At 37.8% G+C, this 16233-nt stretch overlaps 1 protein-coding gene across 2 annotated transcripts in view; it reads left to right on the top strand.

Moving 5' to 3' along the window:
- trim55a (tripartite motif containing 55a) overlaps positions 1 to 16233 on the top strand; it is a 48849-nt gene that overhangs the window by 16421 nt on the left and 16195 nt on the right. Inside the window, exons 2-3 of one of the 2 annotated variants that reach the window (XM_017495031.3) lie at positions 3286 to 3458; positions 6446 to 6629. In XM_017495031.3, the coding sequence (XP_017350520.1) occupies positions 3286 to 3458; positions 6446 to 6629 (357 nt within the window). The remainder of the gene's footprint in view (positions 1 to 3285; positions 3459 to 6445; positions 6630 to 16233) is intronic. The other variant, XM_053673506.1, reaches the window with a different exon arrangement.

Raw genomic sequence — 16233 nt, 5'->3', positions numbered from 1 at the left:
TGTAGTGTTACATCCTGTAATTAAGATGAACTTACTTTGCATCTTGCAAACTGGAAAAGGTTTTCTTCTAGGATTGCCCTGTATTTGGCTCCATCCACCTTGTCCTCAACCCAGACCAAACATATTGCTTTTTTAGCCTCATCATACCAAGGAATTCTTTCTATCCATAAAAACTCTTTCTCTGCTTAGTGATCTTCTTACAGTTTGTGCTGAGATGTCCACAGGATTATGAAAAAATTGCGACGCCATTTCAGTTCAAAGTTCAATTAGTTGTTTCACTTAAAAAGCGGTAAAAGCTAAGCCACATTCATGGTAAAATAAATTGAAAATTACCTGGCTAGCCACCTAACCCAGCTTTATGGTACAGGACCCAGGATACTCATGCTAACTACTCCAATCAGATCAGCTAATTCCTGTTGACCAGCCACTTGGCCAGGCTGGTCAGGTTGGGAGGCAAACTGGGCAACTATTCCAGCTTAACATCAGCAAAAGCAAGATGGGAGACCAGCTTGCCCACCATCTTAATGTGCCTAAAACAGTTAGACCAGGCTAGAAGACCAGCAAACCATCTTAGATTGGTCTAAGATGGATTTTTTTAGCAGGAATATTATTTGGATGTGATATAATACTGGATAGGCTTGATATTCAAGCAGTTATTTATGCAGATGATGTATGTGAAGATAATAATGAAACAAAGTAACAAAATTTCAACACAACAATTCTATTATCATTTTGAAACCCAGTTATAAAGTTTATTTTTCACTTTGATTAGCTTTCTATTTCAACCCTAACTGCTATGAAGGCTGAAAATCACCTGGATAATCTATTCCACAATGTCATGAGATAATTAAACACCTTAGAACTGATTGGAAAAGCATTTAGACATGACCACTGCTCTCATATATCATATATCATATAAGTAATATTTTAAAGTCAAGACACTGCTTTTAGTGTTCTAACACAGCACTTATTTTCATTATGAATTAATGTTTTGTCTGGCATTTAGGTTTTAAAGTTAATGGATTTCTAGCAGTATAATGTATTCTTCAGAAAGGAACTTTTATGAAAATTCAAAAAGTAACACATGAATTGTTTCACAAAAATGTTCAAGCAAGTATTCATTATGCCAGATTTCAGACTGATACCTAAGAAAATACAGTCCCCTCTGAAACTATTGGAATGGCAAGACCATCCATCCATCCATTTTCTATACCGCTTATCCTACAGGGTCACGGGGAACATGGAGCCTATCCCAGGGAGCATGGGGCACAAGGCAGGGTACAATCACATTCATACATTCATTCATACACTACGGACAATTTGGACATGCCAGTCAGCCTACCATGCATGTGTTTGGACTGGGGGAGGAAACCAGAGTACCCGGAGTAAACCCACACAGCATGGGGAGAACATGCAAGCTCCACACACACAGGGCCATGGCGGGAATCGAAGCCCCAACCATGGAGGTGTGAAGTGAACGTGCTAACCATTAAGCCACCACAAGACCAATTTATTTGTTTTTGTTATATAGACCGAAGACATTTGGGTTTGAGATCAAAAGATGGATGAGATTAGGATTTCAGCTTTTATTTCCTGATAATTATATGTAGAAGTGTTTAACGCTGTAGAACATAACACATTTTGTATCATACCACCCAATTTGTGGGCTAGCAAAAATATTGGATTATATGTCACTGACAGGTGTGTCTTGTTAAGACTGATTGTTTAAACAATAAACAGCTCTTAATGTCTACTGCTGATTTGAGCCCTAGACTTCATCTGTGAAGACTATTTGTTGTTAAATAGGATAAACTATGGGAGAAAAGCAAGCCATTTTGAAGCTGAGAAAAGAGTGAAAATCAGTCAGATGCATTACACAAACATTGGGCACAGTCATTAAAACAATTTGTAATGATAAGGAAAGAAACAACTGGTGTAAGAGACACAGCAATAACAACAGCTAATGACAGAAATATTGTGAAAGCTGTGAATAAAAAGCCCCAAAACAACAGTCTGTGAAATCACCAACAACATTCATGGGGCAGGGGTGAAGGTTTCACAATCCAATATTTGAAGAAGTCGTTGAGAGCAGAAATATCTATATTTCTGAGCAGTGGTCATGTCTAAATGCATTTCCAATCAATTCTAAGATGTTTCGTTTTCTCATGACATTGTGGAATAGACTATCCAGGTGGTTCTCACCCTCCTTAGCAGTTAGGGTTGAAAGGTTGAAATAGCAAGCTAGTCAAAGTGAAAAATAAACTTTATAACTGGGTTTCAAAATGATAATAGAATTGTTGTAGCCATTTTCTTGTTGCCATACCACAAGATGCAAACCACTCATCAGCAGCAAGAATCGGAAAGCCACATTGAAATTCTCAAAGAAATACCGAGATGAGCCACAAAGGTTCTGGAACCAAGATTTACCTCTACCAAAGTGATGGAAATCCAAAATGTGGCTAAAGAAAGGTTCTGCTTATAATCCAAAACATACAAGCTCATCTGTGAAACATGGTGGAGGTAGTATCATGTACTTGTATGGCTGCTTCTGGAACAGGCTCATAATTTTTGTATTGATGACCTAACTCATGATGGTAGCAGCAGAATGAATTCAGATGTTAGGAACATTTTGTCTACCAATTTGCAGTGAAATGCATCCAAATGAATCACAAATAACTTTATCATGCAGCAAGACAATGATGCAAAATGCACTGCCAACTCAGATAAGGATTTTTTGGGGGAAAAGTGGAAGGTTTTAGACTGACCAGGTTAATTACCAGACCTTAACCAAACTGAGCATGCACTTCACCTCCTGAAGAGGAGACTGAAATGAGAAACCCCCTGAAACAAACAACAACTGAAAGAAGCTGTGGTAAAAGCCTGGAAAAGCATCAGAAAAGAAGAAACCAACAATTTGGTGATGTTAGTAAGTCACAGGCTTGATGCAGTTATTGCAGGCAAGGAATATGAACCAAATATTAAGTGTTATTTACTTTAAATTACTTCTAGACTGATCTGTTCCTATACTTTTGCTCACCTAAAAATTGGGTGGTCTGATACAAAAAGGTTCTATGTTTTATGTTATTTAACACATATAGATGTAAATACCAGGAAATTAAATCCTAAACTTTTGTCTCATATCCATCTTTTGATCTCAAACCCAAATGCCTTTAGTGTATTGGCCTGTATTGTAATGCCCTTGCCATTCCAACAGTTTCAGAGGGGACTGTACCCTAAGTATTTTGGTGTGTGTGTGTGTGTGTGTGTGTGTGTGTGTGTGTACAGGCCTCCAATCCCTATTTGCCAACGCGTGGGGGTTCTACAATGAGTTCTGGCGGCCGGTTCCGCTGCCCCTCCTGTAGACACGAAGTGGTTCTAGATCGGCATGGTGTTTATGGACTGCAACGGAACTTGCTAGTGGAAAACATAATCGACATGTACAAACAGGAGACAATCAGGTACTTCTGTCAATAGCAACACATCCAACTCCACCCAGCCAGAGAAATCACAGTACAGTATATATGAGTGATATCTGGATCAGAACAAATTCTACATTCACATCACAACCATCACAAAGGGTAGGCAAAAGGGGCTGTCCACCAGGGTCACTCTGCTCTGACTTTGCATCAGCTAAAAATTGTATTCAAGTCTACTGTTAGCAAGAGTATTGGTTGCAGTGAGTGGAATGTAAAAAATACTAAAGAAAAGACAATAACCTGATTGCACAAGAGTGTACACCCTTTTGTAATGGGGCATGTGACCGTGCTGAGAATGAATCAATCACATTCAAATTTGTGTTCAAAATTAATCATTCATCTGTCATCAATGTAGTGATTCTGATTAACCCCAAATAAAGATCAGCTGTCTCTTTAGGACTTTCTTAACATCTTCTTGGTTTCGTTTGACTGCTGAAGCAATGGTCTGCGAAGAGTTTTCAAAGCATGTATGGAATTTGATTGTCAAAAAGGATTGAGAGGGGTAGATGTAGCCTACCATGGAACACTGTGCCATCAACAACAAATGGAGAAATGGGGCACTGGATTGACATTAGAAAGGACAGGACGACCCTCCACAATTGACAAAAGTACAAGACAACATCTTGTCAGGGATGCTGCCAAGAGAGCTATGACAACATTAAGGAGCTTTTGGAATATCTGGAAAGTACTGGCCACTTGCATGTGACAGCAATCTGTAATATTCTTCACATGACTGCTAAGTTTATTTTAATAAAATAATCCGAGCCTGCCTAGATTTTGCCATACATATCCCAAACCATGTGCAAAATGTGTTACGGTCTGATGACACTAAGGCAGAAAAACAAGCACTGAGTGCTGTATTACAAGCAAAAGAGGGTACATAGAGTAGTCAGGCATGAGCATAGGTATTCAGGGTAGGCAATACACGATAAACAGCAAAGTCCACCAAGACATAGCAGGTTAACCATGAAGAAAACATCATGGAATATTATAGCATTCAGAGACATCAATGAGGCCAAGGAGACTTCGAGACGAATGAGCAAAGAATTGGGGTTTAGATAGTATCTGTAATGAGGAACAGGTGAGCTTGTATTTAGTTCCTGGTTGTGTCTTTTTGAGTATGATGCTACAAGCTTGGCTCACCTATTTTTGGGCAGTTTCTCCCATTCTTCTTTGCAGGACCTCTCAAGCTCCATCAGGTTGGATGGGGAGCATCAGGTTCACAGCCATTTTCGGATCTCTCCAGAGATGTTCAATCGGGTTCAAGTCTGGGGTCTGGCTAGGCCACTCAAGGACATTCACAGAGTTGCCCTGTAGCCACTCCTTCGTTATCTTGGCTGTGTGCTTAGGGTCATTGTCCTGTTGGAAGATGAACCTTCTCCCCAGTCTGAGGTCCAGAGGGCTCTGGAGCAGGTTTTCATCAAGGTGCTACATTCATCTTTCCCTCGATCCTGACTAGTCTCCCAGTTCCTGCCATTAAAAGACATCCCCACAGCATGATGCTGCCACCACCATGCTTCACTGTAGGGATGGTATTGGCCAGATGATGAGTGGTGCCTGGTTTCCTCCAGACATGATGATTGCCATTCAGGCCAAAGAGTTCAATCTTTGTTCAATCTTTGGTCTGAGAGTCCTTCAGGTACCTTTTTGGCAAACTCCAAGTGTGCTGTCATGGGCCTTTTACTGAGGAGTGGCTTGCGTCTGGCCACTCTACCATGCAGGCCTGATTGGTGGAGTGCTGCAGAGATGGTTGTTCTTCTGGAAAGTTCTCCTCTCTCCACAGAGACATGCTGGAGCTCTGTCAGAGTGACCATTGGCTTTTTGGTCACCTCCCTGACTAAGGCCCTTCTCTCCTGATCGCTCAGTTTGGCCGGGCGGCCACCTCTAGGAAGAGTCCTGGTGGTTCCAAACTTCTTCCATTTATGGATGATTGAGGCCACTGTGCTCATTGGAACCTTCAATGCTGCAGAAATGTTTCTGTACCCTTCCCCAGATCTGTGCCGTGATACAATCTTGTCTCGGAGGTCTACAGATAATTCCTTGGACTTCATGCCTTGGTTTATTCTCTGACATGCATTGTTAACTGTGGGACCTTATATAGACAGGTGTGTGCCTTTCCAAATCATGTCCAATCAACTGAATTTACCACAGGTGGACTCCAATCAAGTTGTAGAAACATCTCAAGGAGGATCAGTGGAAACAGGATGCACCTGAGCTCAGTTTTGAGTGTCATGGCAAAGGCTGTGAATACTTATATACATGTGCTTTTTTGTTTTTTATTTTTAATAAATTTGCATGGGGTATTGTTTGTAGAATTTTGAGGAAAATAATGAATTTAATGAATTTAATTTTGGAATAGGTCTGTAACATAACAAATTGTGGAAAAAGTGAAATGCTGTGAATACTTTCTGGATGCACTGTATATTGAATAATAAATATAGTGCAAACTTTTATCTTTAATTTGAGTGTAATTACACCAAAATGGGTGAACAGTGTAGGAATTACACTATTTTAAAAATATATATCATCACCCACATTTCCATGGGGTGGGTCCTGTTATATTCTTATTTTTCTAATGAAACAAGTAGATTCGGGAGGAAGTCTGCAAATTCCTGTAGAAATTCAGAATAGGGCCCTGTTGTAAATACTAATGAGTGGAAACGATTCAGTAGATGAGGGTGGTGTATGTAGCTGTATCTGCGAGGGCTAGTCTCATTTAAAGCTATATTCATTTGGTTGAATCCAAGTTTTTGTTAAATATTTTGCAGTCTACTAGAACAGACTGGAGTGAATAACCCCTGGTGTAAATAAACTAACTTACCAGTTTCACAATCAAATTGAAATCCTCTTCCCAAAATGTACAGTGATGATCATCATCAGAAATATTTCAATAAATGTTTCAATCTCTCTCTCTCTCTCTCTCTCTCTCTCTCTCTCTCTCTCTCTCTCTCTCTCTCACTCACTCACAGTACAGTTAATAAAGCAGAGCCACAGCAGAAACCAGCTGTGATGATGTGTGAGGTACATGAGGAAGAGAAGATTAATATCTATTGTGTGTCCTGTTCTGTTCCTACCTGCTCCTTGTGCAAAGTGTTTGGTGCACATCAAAACTGTGAAGTTGCACCACTTAGTTCCATCTATGAGAGTCAGAAGGTAAGACATCCTCAGTCTCATATACTGTATTACTCGTGCCATTGTAAATGTTATATATGAATATAGGCTTTTTCCAAAATATGTATCAGTACTGCCCTCTGGACTGACTGTTTGCAGTGACATGCACAATTAATGTCTTAAAGAGCCTGTGTGCAGAAAGGGGCAGAGTTGGATGTCTGAGGAGGAGTTGAATGTGGGACAAGCATTCACAACTCATTTTCACTGGTCATCTCCAACATGCCAGAAATGTAGATGGAATATGTCTCTGATATACAGTGGATATAAAAAGTCTAAACACTCCTATTAAAATGGCAGGTTTTTGTGATGTACAGAAATGAAACCAAGAAAATCCATGTTTAAATTTTCCACCCTCACTGAAAAATTACAACATATAAAAATTAAGTCAAAAACAAAGGGGAATAAAAGTTTCGATAATCTGTGTTCAGAATGAACACTTGTCAAAAGGTATAGACCAACAGAGAGGTATAAAATAATTAACAACAAAACATTAGATGTGGCATTAACAAAACATTAGATATACCCTGGAACACCATGAAGGCCATCACAAACAAGTGTAGAAAATGGGGTACCACAGTGACATTACCAAGAACAAGACATCCCTCCAAAATTTACAAAAGGACAAGACAAAATACCAGGGAGGCTGCAAAGAGACTTAGGGCAACAATAAAGGAGCTTTTGGAATATCTGACAAGTACTGATTACTCTCTGCATGTGGCAACAATCTCTCATATTCTTCACATATCTGGACAATGGGGTAGAGTGGCTAGACAGAAGCCCTTTATCACAAAAAGCATCCAAGCCCAACTAAATCACCCCAAACCATGTGGCATTTTTTTTAAACAAATTATAATAATTTACACAGATCTTCCTGTCCAAAATTGTACACCTCCCTGGCTCTTAATGTATCATGCTGCCTTCTTGAGAATCAATGAATGCTTGCACCTTTTTTAATAGTTGTGTATGAGTTGTCCTAAGTGTGAAAAGATGGATCTCAAAATCATTTAGCCACTGTTGGAAAGGAATATAACATGCAGAAAACCTGGAAAACCAAATAATGTACAGGACCTGGAGGATTTTTCTTAAAAAGAATGGGCATTTTAACTGCTCAGGAAAAATAAGAGACTCATGAAGAACTATCACAACAGTTGATAGTTGTTGATCATCCAGGTAACAACTCACAGTATTAAGTAAACTTTTGAACTGGTTCATTTGTGTAAATTCAGTCATTATTGTGTCTTGTGGACTATATGTAAATATGTTATGTGAAATAGCTTATTCAGGGTAGTACTAAATAAAAAACACTTTTTATGATCCCTCTTATTTATTTATTTATTTATTTATTTAAAGTTATTAACATTTTGCAGATTGTACAAGGTGTATGTAAACTTATGACCTCAGTTGTAAATAAAACCCACACAAATCAATAAAGTATAACATCAATAATTTCAAATAAGGGAATACAGTGTCAAAAAAATCTATCCATCTCTGGCCTGGGGGCCACATGACCTCATCTACATTACACAAGGCAATGGGGACTATGCTGGAAAAAAAAAGAGTCGGTGGTTCAGTAAATATGACAAAAACAATCTGTGATTTTTACACACAAACAAGAAATAAGATTATATATATATATATATATATATATATATATATATATATATATATATATATATATATATATATATGAGGAAAAATAATTCTAGAATTAATGCTGTACTAAATTAATTCTTGTAAATATGTGGCTAAAACCCAAAGTGTATTTTCACTTACATTACTGAGTTAAATTTACTTCTTTTTTTTTTTTAAGTGCTCACAAATCTACTAAAAAAAGTAGTAATGTTTACTTGAACTGATAGCATACTAAAGTGGAGCATGGTTTGTTTTTTTGGTTAGAGACCATTAAATAGTCATAATAATGTTTAGGTGATGTGTACTTTTTGCAGTGTTGAGATTTATGTAACTCATTTAACTCAGATTTCAGTAAAATTTACTTATTAAACAAGACAAAGTAACTTACATTTTTTAATAGAATAACCTTGGTGCCATGTAAAACTTACTTAAAATATGCTTAGTTAAGTTTACTATGATTTTTTGCATGGAAATTACCACACTTCTTGAGTCAATTTTATTCAATAATTTTTCCAATGTATGCAATGAACGTTTAGAGCTATAAAGATTAACAGAAAGAAAAAGAGCCAGTTACTATATCGCATGTGGGGTCTGAGAATGGTGGAATGTTTGTAGCTTGCTTTTAGAGCAGTTGCTTAGAATCTAAACTTGTCATCTAGATGGCTGCTTTAATTTTTATAGTTCTAAACACAATCATCATTGACATCTGGGGAATCAGCTGTTGTCAAAACCAAGAAGCCTTGAACTGCGGAGAGCCTTCAGTCAAAAAGACAGACAGAGCCTGTGCTATAACTAGAATAAATATCAGCATGGCTTTTGAGAGGTGGGGAAATCTGAAGGGATTGAAGTCTGACACAGAGATGGCTTTTTTTCTGTTGAACAGGTGAGACATTTCAGAGGCTCAATAGGTAGCTAACTAACATTAGCGAACACTAACATTTTGCTTGATTCAGCTAGATTTTTTTGTAGTTTTTTCTTTGTTTTGCTTTTGTATCCACCGCCACCTCCCTAGTCAAGTATTGGAACTAATATACAACACATACAAATAACTCAATGTTGACAACTCTCACAAGACAAATAAGCAACTGCAGCTTCAAAAACAACCCCAATATTATTATACCCTGTTACAGCCTCAATGTAAACAGACTCAAAGAATGAGCCTACAACATATTAAACTGGAACCACTCGCAGTTTGAAAAGCAAAAACAGAATTTATTTAATAAAAAATATCATCAAACGGCAATAAAGCTTATAGGGAGGACGGGCACTATCCACCCATCTCTGATCACCTGAAAGCATAATATGATTGAAGAGATGGAAAAGGAGATTAGAACCTTAGAACATTAAAACCATAACTACTATTAGGATATATGAGCATGTTATGCTTGTTTTTTTTTTGTTATAACCTGTAATAATTGTGGGAAGGTGAAATACACTACAGCATTGATATTGTGAGGCTGTGAGCATACAGTGTCAGTGCATTGGGGAAAATAATGACCATAAATGTAAAAAAAAAAAAAAAAAAAAAAAACAGTTGTCAGATTTTCCTAACAAGCAATCATATTTTTCCAAACAAGTACCCCCCAAAAAATGCAAGCCACGACCCTTGATTTTTTCCAAGCGAAAAGAAGCCCAAAGTCGCGTATTATATGCTAACTTGGCAACTCTGATAAGTATACCGCAAACCATCAGATTCATCCGCACTGAGGAACAGTGCCGAAGCACAAGCCAAAAAAAAAACAACTTAAGTAACTTGCAATGTTACTTGCAGAAAACAGAGATGGTGATAGAGAGGCAAAGGTTTAGTACTGCAGCTTTAAAATGGCAAGTTTTTGTGATGGAAAAAATTTAAACCAAGATAAATCATGTCAGAAATTTTTCCACCCTCAATATGAAATCACAACATATAAAAATTAAGTGAAAAACAATGAGAAATATTTTAAGGAAAATTAAAAAACTTAACCTGTCTGCGTAAGTGAGCACACCCTTTTATAACTGGGGCTGTGGCTGTGTTCAGAATGAACCAATCACATTCAATCTAATGTTCAAAAGTAATTATCATACAACTGTAATTAAATTATTCTGATTAACCACAAATAAAGATCAGCTGTTTCTGTAGGATTTTTGTCACATCTTCTTAGTTTCATCTTATTGCTGAAGCCGTGGTCTGCAAACAGCTTACAAAGAATGCATGGCATCTCACTATCAAACATACCTTTCACTGTCAAAACTTGCCATTTTATCAGGGGTGTGTAGACTTTTTATATCCATAGTAATCCCTTAGCTTTGTGAAGGAACCTAATTTCCGCTGCATGTACTCATGACCTTATCTTTCAATATCTACCCACAGCTTATGACCGTTGCTGAGTATGTGGATGTAGATTTATCCCTAAAATTTAATTAAAATTTTATGTCTGTACTTCTAGAAAGCTTTGTGACAATGTCCATTGTTAAACGTGCTATTCAAATAAAACTGAATTGAATTGAATTGAGATTGACTGGTAAACAGAGAGATTTGTCTAAAAACTGAACTCCTGCTTCACCACCACAGGCAGGTACATCAGCTATAACACTGTTGTCACTAAGTTGATCCAGTTCTGAATCTAATGCTCTTTTTTTCAATCACTCATGAATAAGACCACAAGAGACTCCCCCACCAGGGTTAAGGTCTCTCCCCTAACTTGAAAGGACCATCCAGGTATAGAACTCTGACCTCAGACTTGGAGGATGTTTGTGCTTAACATGTTTTAAATATGCTTTGAATGCATTTTTGGTATTGCAGTATTTTATAACATAAATATTGTATGTTAGCAAAATATAATTGTTACTCATGGAATTGTACACCTGCAAGGACGGGAAGAACAAAAAAAATCTAAATAAAAGTCCGCAAAATCCATATATACTATATACACAAAAGTCACACAAGCAAAAAGAAAATAAATACTAACAAAATAAGCAGGAGGATTTTAGTGAATGGAAAATATTTATACAAAAATATTCCAACTCGCTACATTCACCCCTCCTGGACTAAAATCCATACTGTAATCATTCACATCGCAAGCTGGAACATGGTAACAATGACGAGATCTTGTGTGGCCCAAGGCACATACTGGGCCTGTGCACCCTTAATCAAAATAGGGAGTACTATTGCCACATTAGCTGGGTCTTTAAAGCTTTTTCTGGGTCTAAGTTGTCTGTCTCCCTCTCATTGGTTCCAGATATGTAATAGAGTCAGCTAATCCAATTTGGGTTGTGCCCCTGATGGAGTTGTTTCTCTCTCCTTGATATCCTCAAAATATAACTCTCCACCTTTAATTCACTTATGCTCTATTTTCTGCGGACTATACTCTCTTATTGTTGTTTGCCACCAGTATTGTTTGTTGCTTCGTAGATCTTTCTGCTTTCCTTCAATGTCTCCCTGTTGCTTGCAAGTGTTTTTTCTGCCTTCCTTATATGCTCTTCTGACTCAGTTCTGACTCCCTATCTATTTGTTTCTTAGCTCTTTCTAGCGTGTCTTCCTCCTATACCTCCTCCTGCTCTGTTTCCTCTTAATTTTCATAATCTGTTCCTTCCTCATTTCACAGTGTTTACTTTCAGTTATGCTGGTTCATCTTTTTTCAGTTTGCCTGTCCCAGCTTTGTAAATCCCTTTCTGTCAACCCATCAAGTGCTGTATCTAACTGAGTGTAAGTGTCTCTGAATCTTTTCTGTCACCCCCTTACTTTGTTTTCCTGCATGCAGATTAAGTGGGGCATAGGCAGGTTGTCTTGCAAATGCTTCCTCCATCTTTCCTTCTGATTTTTATCCTCTTTTTTCAATTTTTCAATTTTTTTTAACCTGTTTCATGCTTTTCCATTAATTTTCTCCCTCCTTTTTAAATAATCTCCGGAATTCCTGTCCTTTTTCCCTCTTTAGTTCTTGCAGTCTACTTTTATCCTTAGCCATGTAGTTTTTATCAGTGTTTCCATTTCTTCGCACAATACCATGTCAAATGTCCCTCCCCTGGCCACTTTGTCTTGTATTTAGTTCTCTTTTGCCATTTCTCCAAGATCTTAACTATATATTCTTTGCATAATGGGTGGACCCTAGCAGTTCTACAGGCGTGCATGTCATATTGGTCCTTGTATTTTACGGCTTCCTATTCCTAACCTTCTAGGGGGTGGTACGTTGTCACAGTCAGGAGTAAAAGTCACTAAGATTCTTTCTAATGTCAGTCCTACAGTATTTGGCTCAGTTTGCACGTTTTTTTTTTTTTTTTGCTGGTAACCAAGTACCTCTTCTTAATGCCACTGAGACCTCAATTTCTGGATTATTTAACTGCTTTCCAGTTACTCCTTTATCTCTCTCAAACCCTTGCTGTTCTCCCAAATCTAAGTAAATGTCTATTAAAACTCCCACTGATATTACTATCCAATGCAATTGATTTGACTCTTGCTAGTTCCACAAGTGTCACCTAGGATTGATGCCTTCCACTTTCTTCCCACTATTTCTTCCCAGTCTACCTAGGGCCACTACTCTCTTACTTCCTCTAAGTTAGCTAATTGTGTTGTACTTCTCAGCAGTGAATTTTTCTTTACCTCAGATAAAAGATGCCTTCTTCTTAGCAAATCTTTATACCAATATTCCTTTAAAAAAAAAAGTGTTCTTATACCTTTTCTTTCTTGTAATATACATACTCTTCTTTGTTCTCTGCTTTCTTCTTGAATTTCCATTCAATTTACAGGGTAAAAGAGGGGTTACATAACACATACCCCCAAATTTATTTTCCCCAAATTCTAGGACTCACCAATGATGACCTATGCAGAATTTTATATGCATCACTTTTTGGTATAATGGTTACTACTAGTCCTCTTAAGGTGGTGTGCTCCTCTAATTACATTAATACTCCCTAGCACTGTTCTCTTTTGCCTTTCTGAATTGCTTTCCTTCCTCGTATCTTTTCTTTGTAAGGAAAGGATTATTTTACTCTGGGGTGATCTGTGGCATACACAAATCTAAATTGTTCAAATCTTAATGAATTATACTAACAAATGATAAGCCCAATAATGTGGAACTGAAAAATAGAGTTTATGGGGCAGAGGTCTAAACCCCCTATCATTCTTCTGAAATTCCATTTTCTTAATTCAAATGATACACTCTGTTTATTCTGTTTCCCCTGTATTATTTGATTCTACTGGTCTCACTGGTGTGTCCCTTTGCAAGTATCAATTCAAATTGATTGATTAGTCTTCTCACCTCATTGTTTGTCCAAGTGATGTGATCTCCCAAATGGAATTAAATTGTTTTAAAATTTCCCGTGAACAAATTTCCAGTATCTTCTACCACTCCTTAGAACCTTAGCCCTAAATCACTACTATTCTACAAGGGTGTGAAAATTCTCTGTATGATGTCAAGTGAACGTATACTCTGCAGTATGGGCTAAGACCACCGTGTATGTAAATGTTATACAATGATGTCAAATGATCCTGCTTAGTTGATCTAGGCCTTTCTTTCTTTTTATTACGATGCTTTAGTGCCATAAAAAATAAACCCTAAAGTCTTAACATGAAGAAGTGTATTGAGTATTCCATTCAGGGGGTAAAAATTCAAGCAACTCACTCTCTTTAACCTTTTTCCCCTTACCAATTTATGCTGTGTTACTCTCATCCACCCATATTCATAATCTGTTCTTTGGACTGGCCTAATACATGCTACTGTACACCCAGGATGTTTTGTAAATGTTTGTCCTATTGGACTTTCAGCCTAACGTTTGGTATAAGGCACAGTACTTGGAATTTCTCCTATAGTCAGGAGGGTGAAAAGTGTTCTAAATGAATGTCTTCCCCAATATACTACATATAAATTCATGGACTGCTCAACAAAGATTGAATCTCCCTGTTTGGGTCACAGCAACGGCAATTGGGAGTGTCCAAAAAATCTACACATTTTAGGAGTATTCTTGTACATAATAGGCCCTTTCTCTGATTGATGTTTGAATCACAACGATGAAAATTAGGTAAATGTCCAGAATATTTACAAAACCAGCTCCTTTGTGGTTCTCTAGTTTCAGAACACAGGGCAAATGCAGTTCTTTCCCTCATATGAATTCCCTCTGATTCACATAACAGCAAATAAGTTATTTTTCATAACAGCAAATTCCTTCCTTTTTCCAATACAAAGGTTGTGACTCATACATTCACATTTTGTTTCGTTATGTCTGGTGCAAGCTCACACACACTTTGTTCCTTGATTCATTGAAAACTCATATTTTTGACAATAAAAGATGTCTCCTAATGTAAAGCTCCACCTGTACACTCGCACTGACACACTGAAAGGACCCCAACCCACTATACACTGCAGTACCGAGCACCATGAGACCAAGACTTAACACAAAAGAAGAACACTCAAAATGGAGTAATCAGGGCAGAAAAAGTGACATGCTGACCCAATGAATTGGAGCGTTCAATTGCTAGATTGATGTGGTGCTTACCCTGAGCCATTGATAGAGGATATAGAATACCTCACAGTAGACACTGTGAATGGTTCAGGTTCAGGTAGGCCATGCCTGCCAGGAACTCACCCAGAAGAGAAACAACCACCTCACAGCCTCCAAGCTAGGGACAAGCACAAAAGAAATAGAGAAAATAGCAAAAATAGAACAGAAGAAAAAGTTATTAGAATAACAAACAAACAACATTAAAATGCTTATTAGACACACAAGACAGCTTATTATTTTCTCTTTTTCCACACTTCACGCCTCTTGCGTGACCCGCCTATGCACACCTCTTCCTGGTACCCTTTCTGGGACAGTGCCAACCACTTAACTTCTGCCTAGTTTTTTCTCTCCACTAGTACAGCAGTATTCGAGCTCACTGTTTACTAAATTACACAGCGAAGATTATAGTTCACTCTATGTGTATCTCAGCCTTTCTATGGTTCTACATTGTCATGATTCAGCATTAACACATTCTTCATGATTAAAGCATATTCAGCACATTCAAAGTCTTAGGCCTTTGACAGATGAAAAAAAAATTCTTATTGATTAATTCACATTTTTTATTGGACCTGATGGATTATGGAATAATCATACTTAAATCAGACTGATCAAGTTAAATATTTTGTATGAGGCTCTGAGCAGACAGTGTCAATAGACTGGGGAAAATAGAAAACATGAATATAAAAAAGTCGCTTGTCAGATTTTCCTACCAAGCAACAATATTGTTTAAAATAAGGTAAAAAAAAAAACATGATGTCCAAAGTCCCATATTATAAGCAGACTTGGTAACTCTGATAGGTATACCTCAAACCATCAGATTCATCCTCACAGGTGTTGTTTGAATGCTACTGAAGAGCTCTTTATAACCTGGTTGCATAACCATATAACCTATAAAGCATGTCAGCCTTTGTGAGCCGTAGCTATCTATACATATATTTTAATTCGATGGGTTCCAGTTACATTTATATAGCACTTTTCTAAACACTCAAAGTGTTTTACATAGTATTGAATTCAGAGATGGGGATTATTAGGATGCCATGATAGAGAAGGACCAATGGGGGAATTTCACCAGGACACCGGGGTATACCCTTACTCTTTCACGATAAGTGTCCTGGGATTTTTAATGATCAGGACCTCGGTTTAACATCTCATCCAAAAGACCATGCTGTTTTTACAGCATATTTAGGCCCCACACAGAGAGCACCCCCTGCTGGCCTCACTAATACCACTTCCAGCAGCAACCTTAGTTTTCCCCAGGAGGTCTCCCATCCAAACTGGCTAGGCTCAACCCTGCTTAACTTCAGTGGGAAACCTGGCGAGAACTGCAGGGAGATATGGCTCTGGTGGTGCATATTGGGACCTCTGGTGTAAACTGCAAGTGCATTAGATCATAGTTAACAGAATGTACATTTACACAGTGTGAATCACAGACTTCTATGATGCACATAGTCACAATTTTGCATAGTGATGTATTGTTTCA

The sequence above is a fragment of the Ictalurus punctatus genome, chromosome 20 (assembly GCF_001660625.3).
Source record: "Ictalurus punctatus breed USDA103 chromosome 20, Coco_2.0, whole genome shotgun sequence".
Classification (NCBI taxonomy): domain Eukaryota; kingdom Metazoa; phylum Chordata; class Actinopteri; order Siluriformes; family Ictaluridae; genus Ictalurus; species Ictalurus punctatus.
Note: the sequence above shows the minus strand (reverse complement) of the source record. Positions and strands in the feature narration are given on the sequence as shown.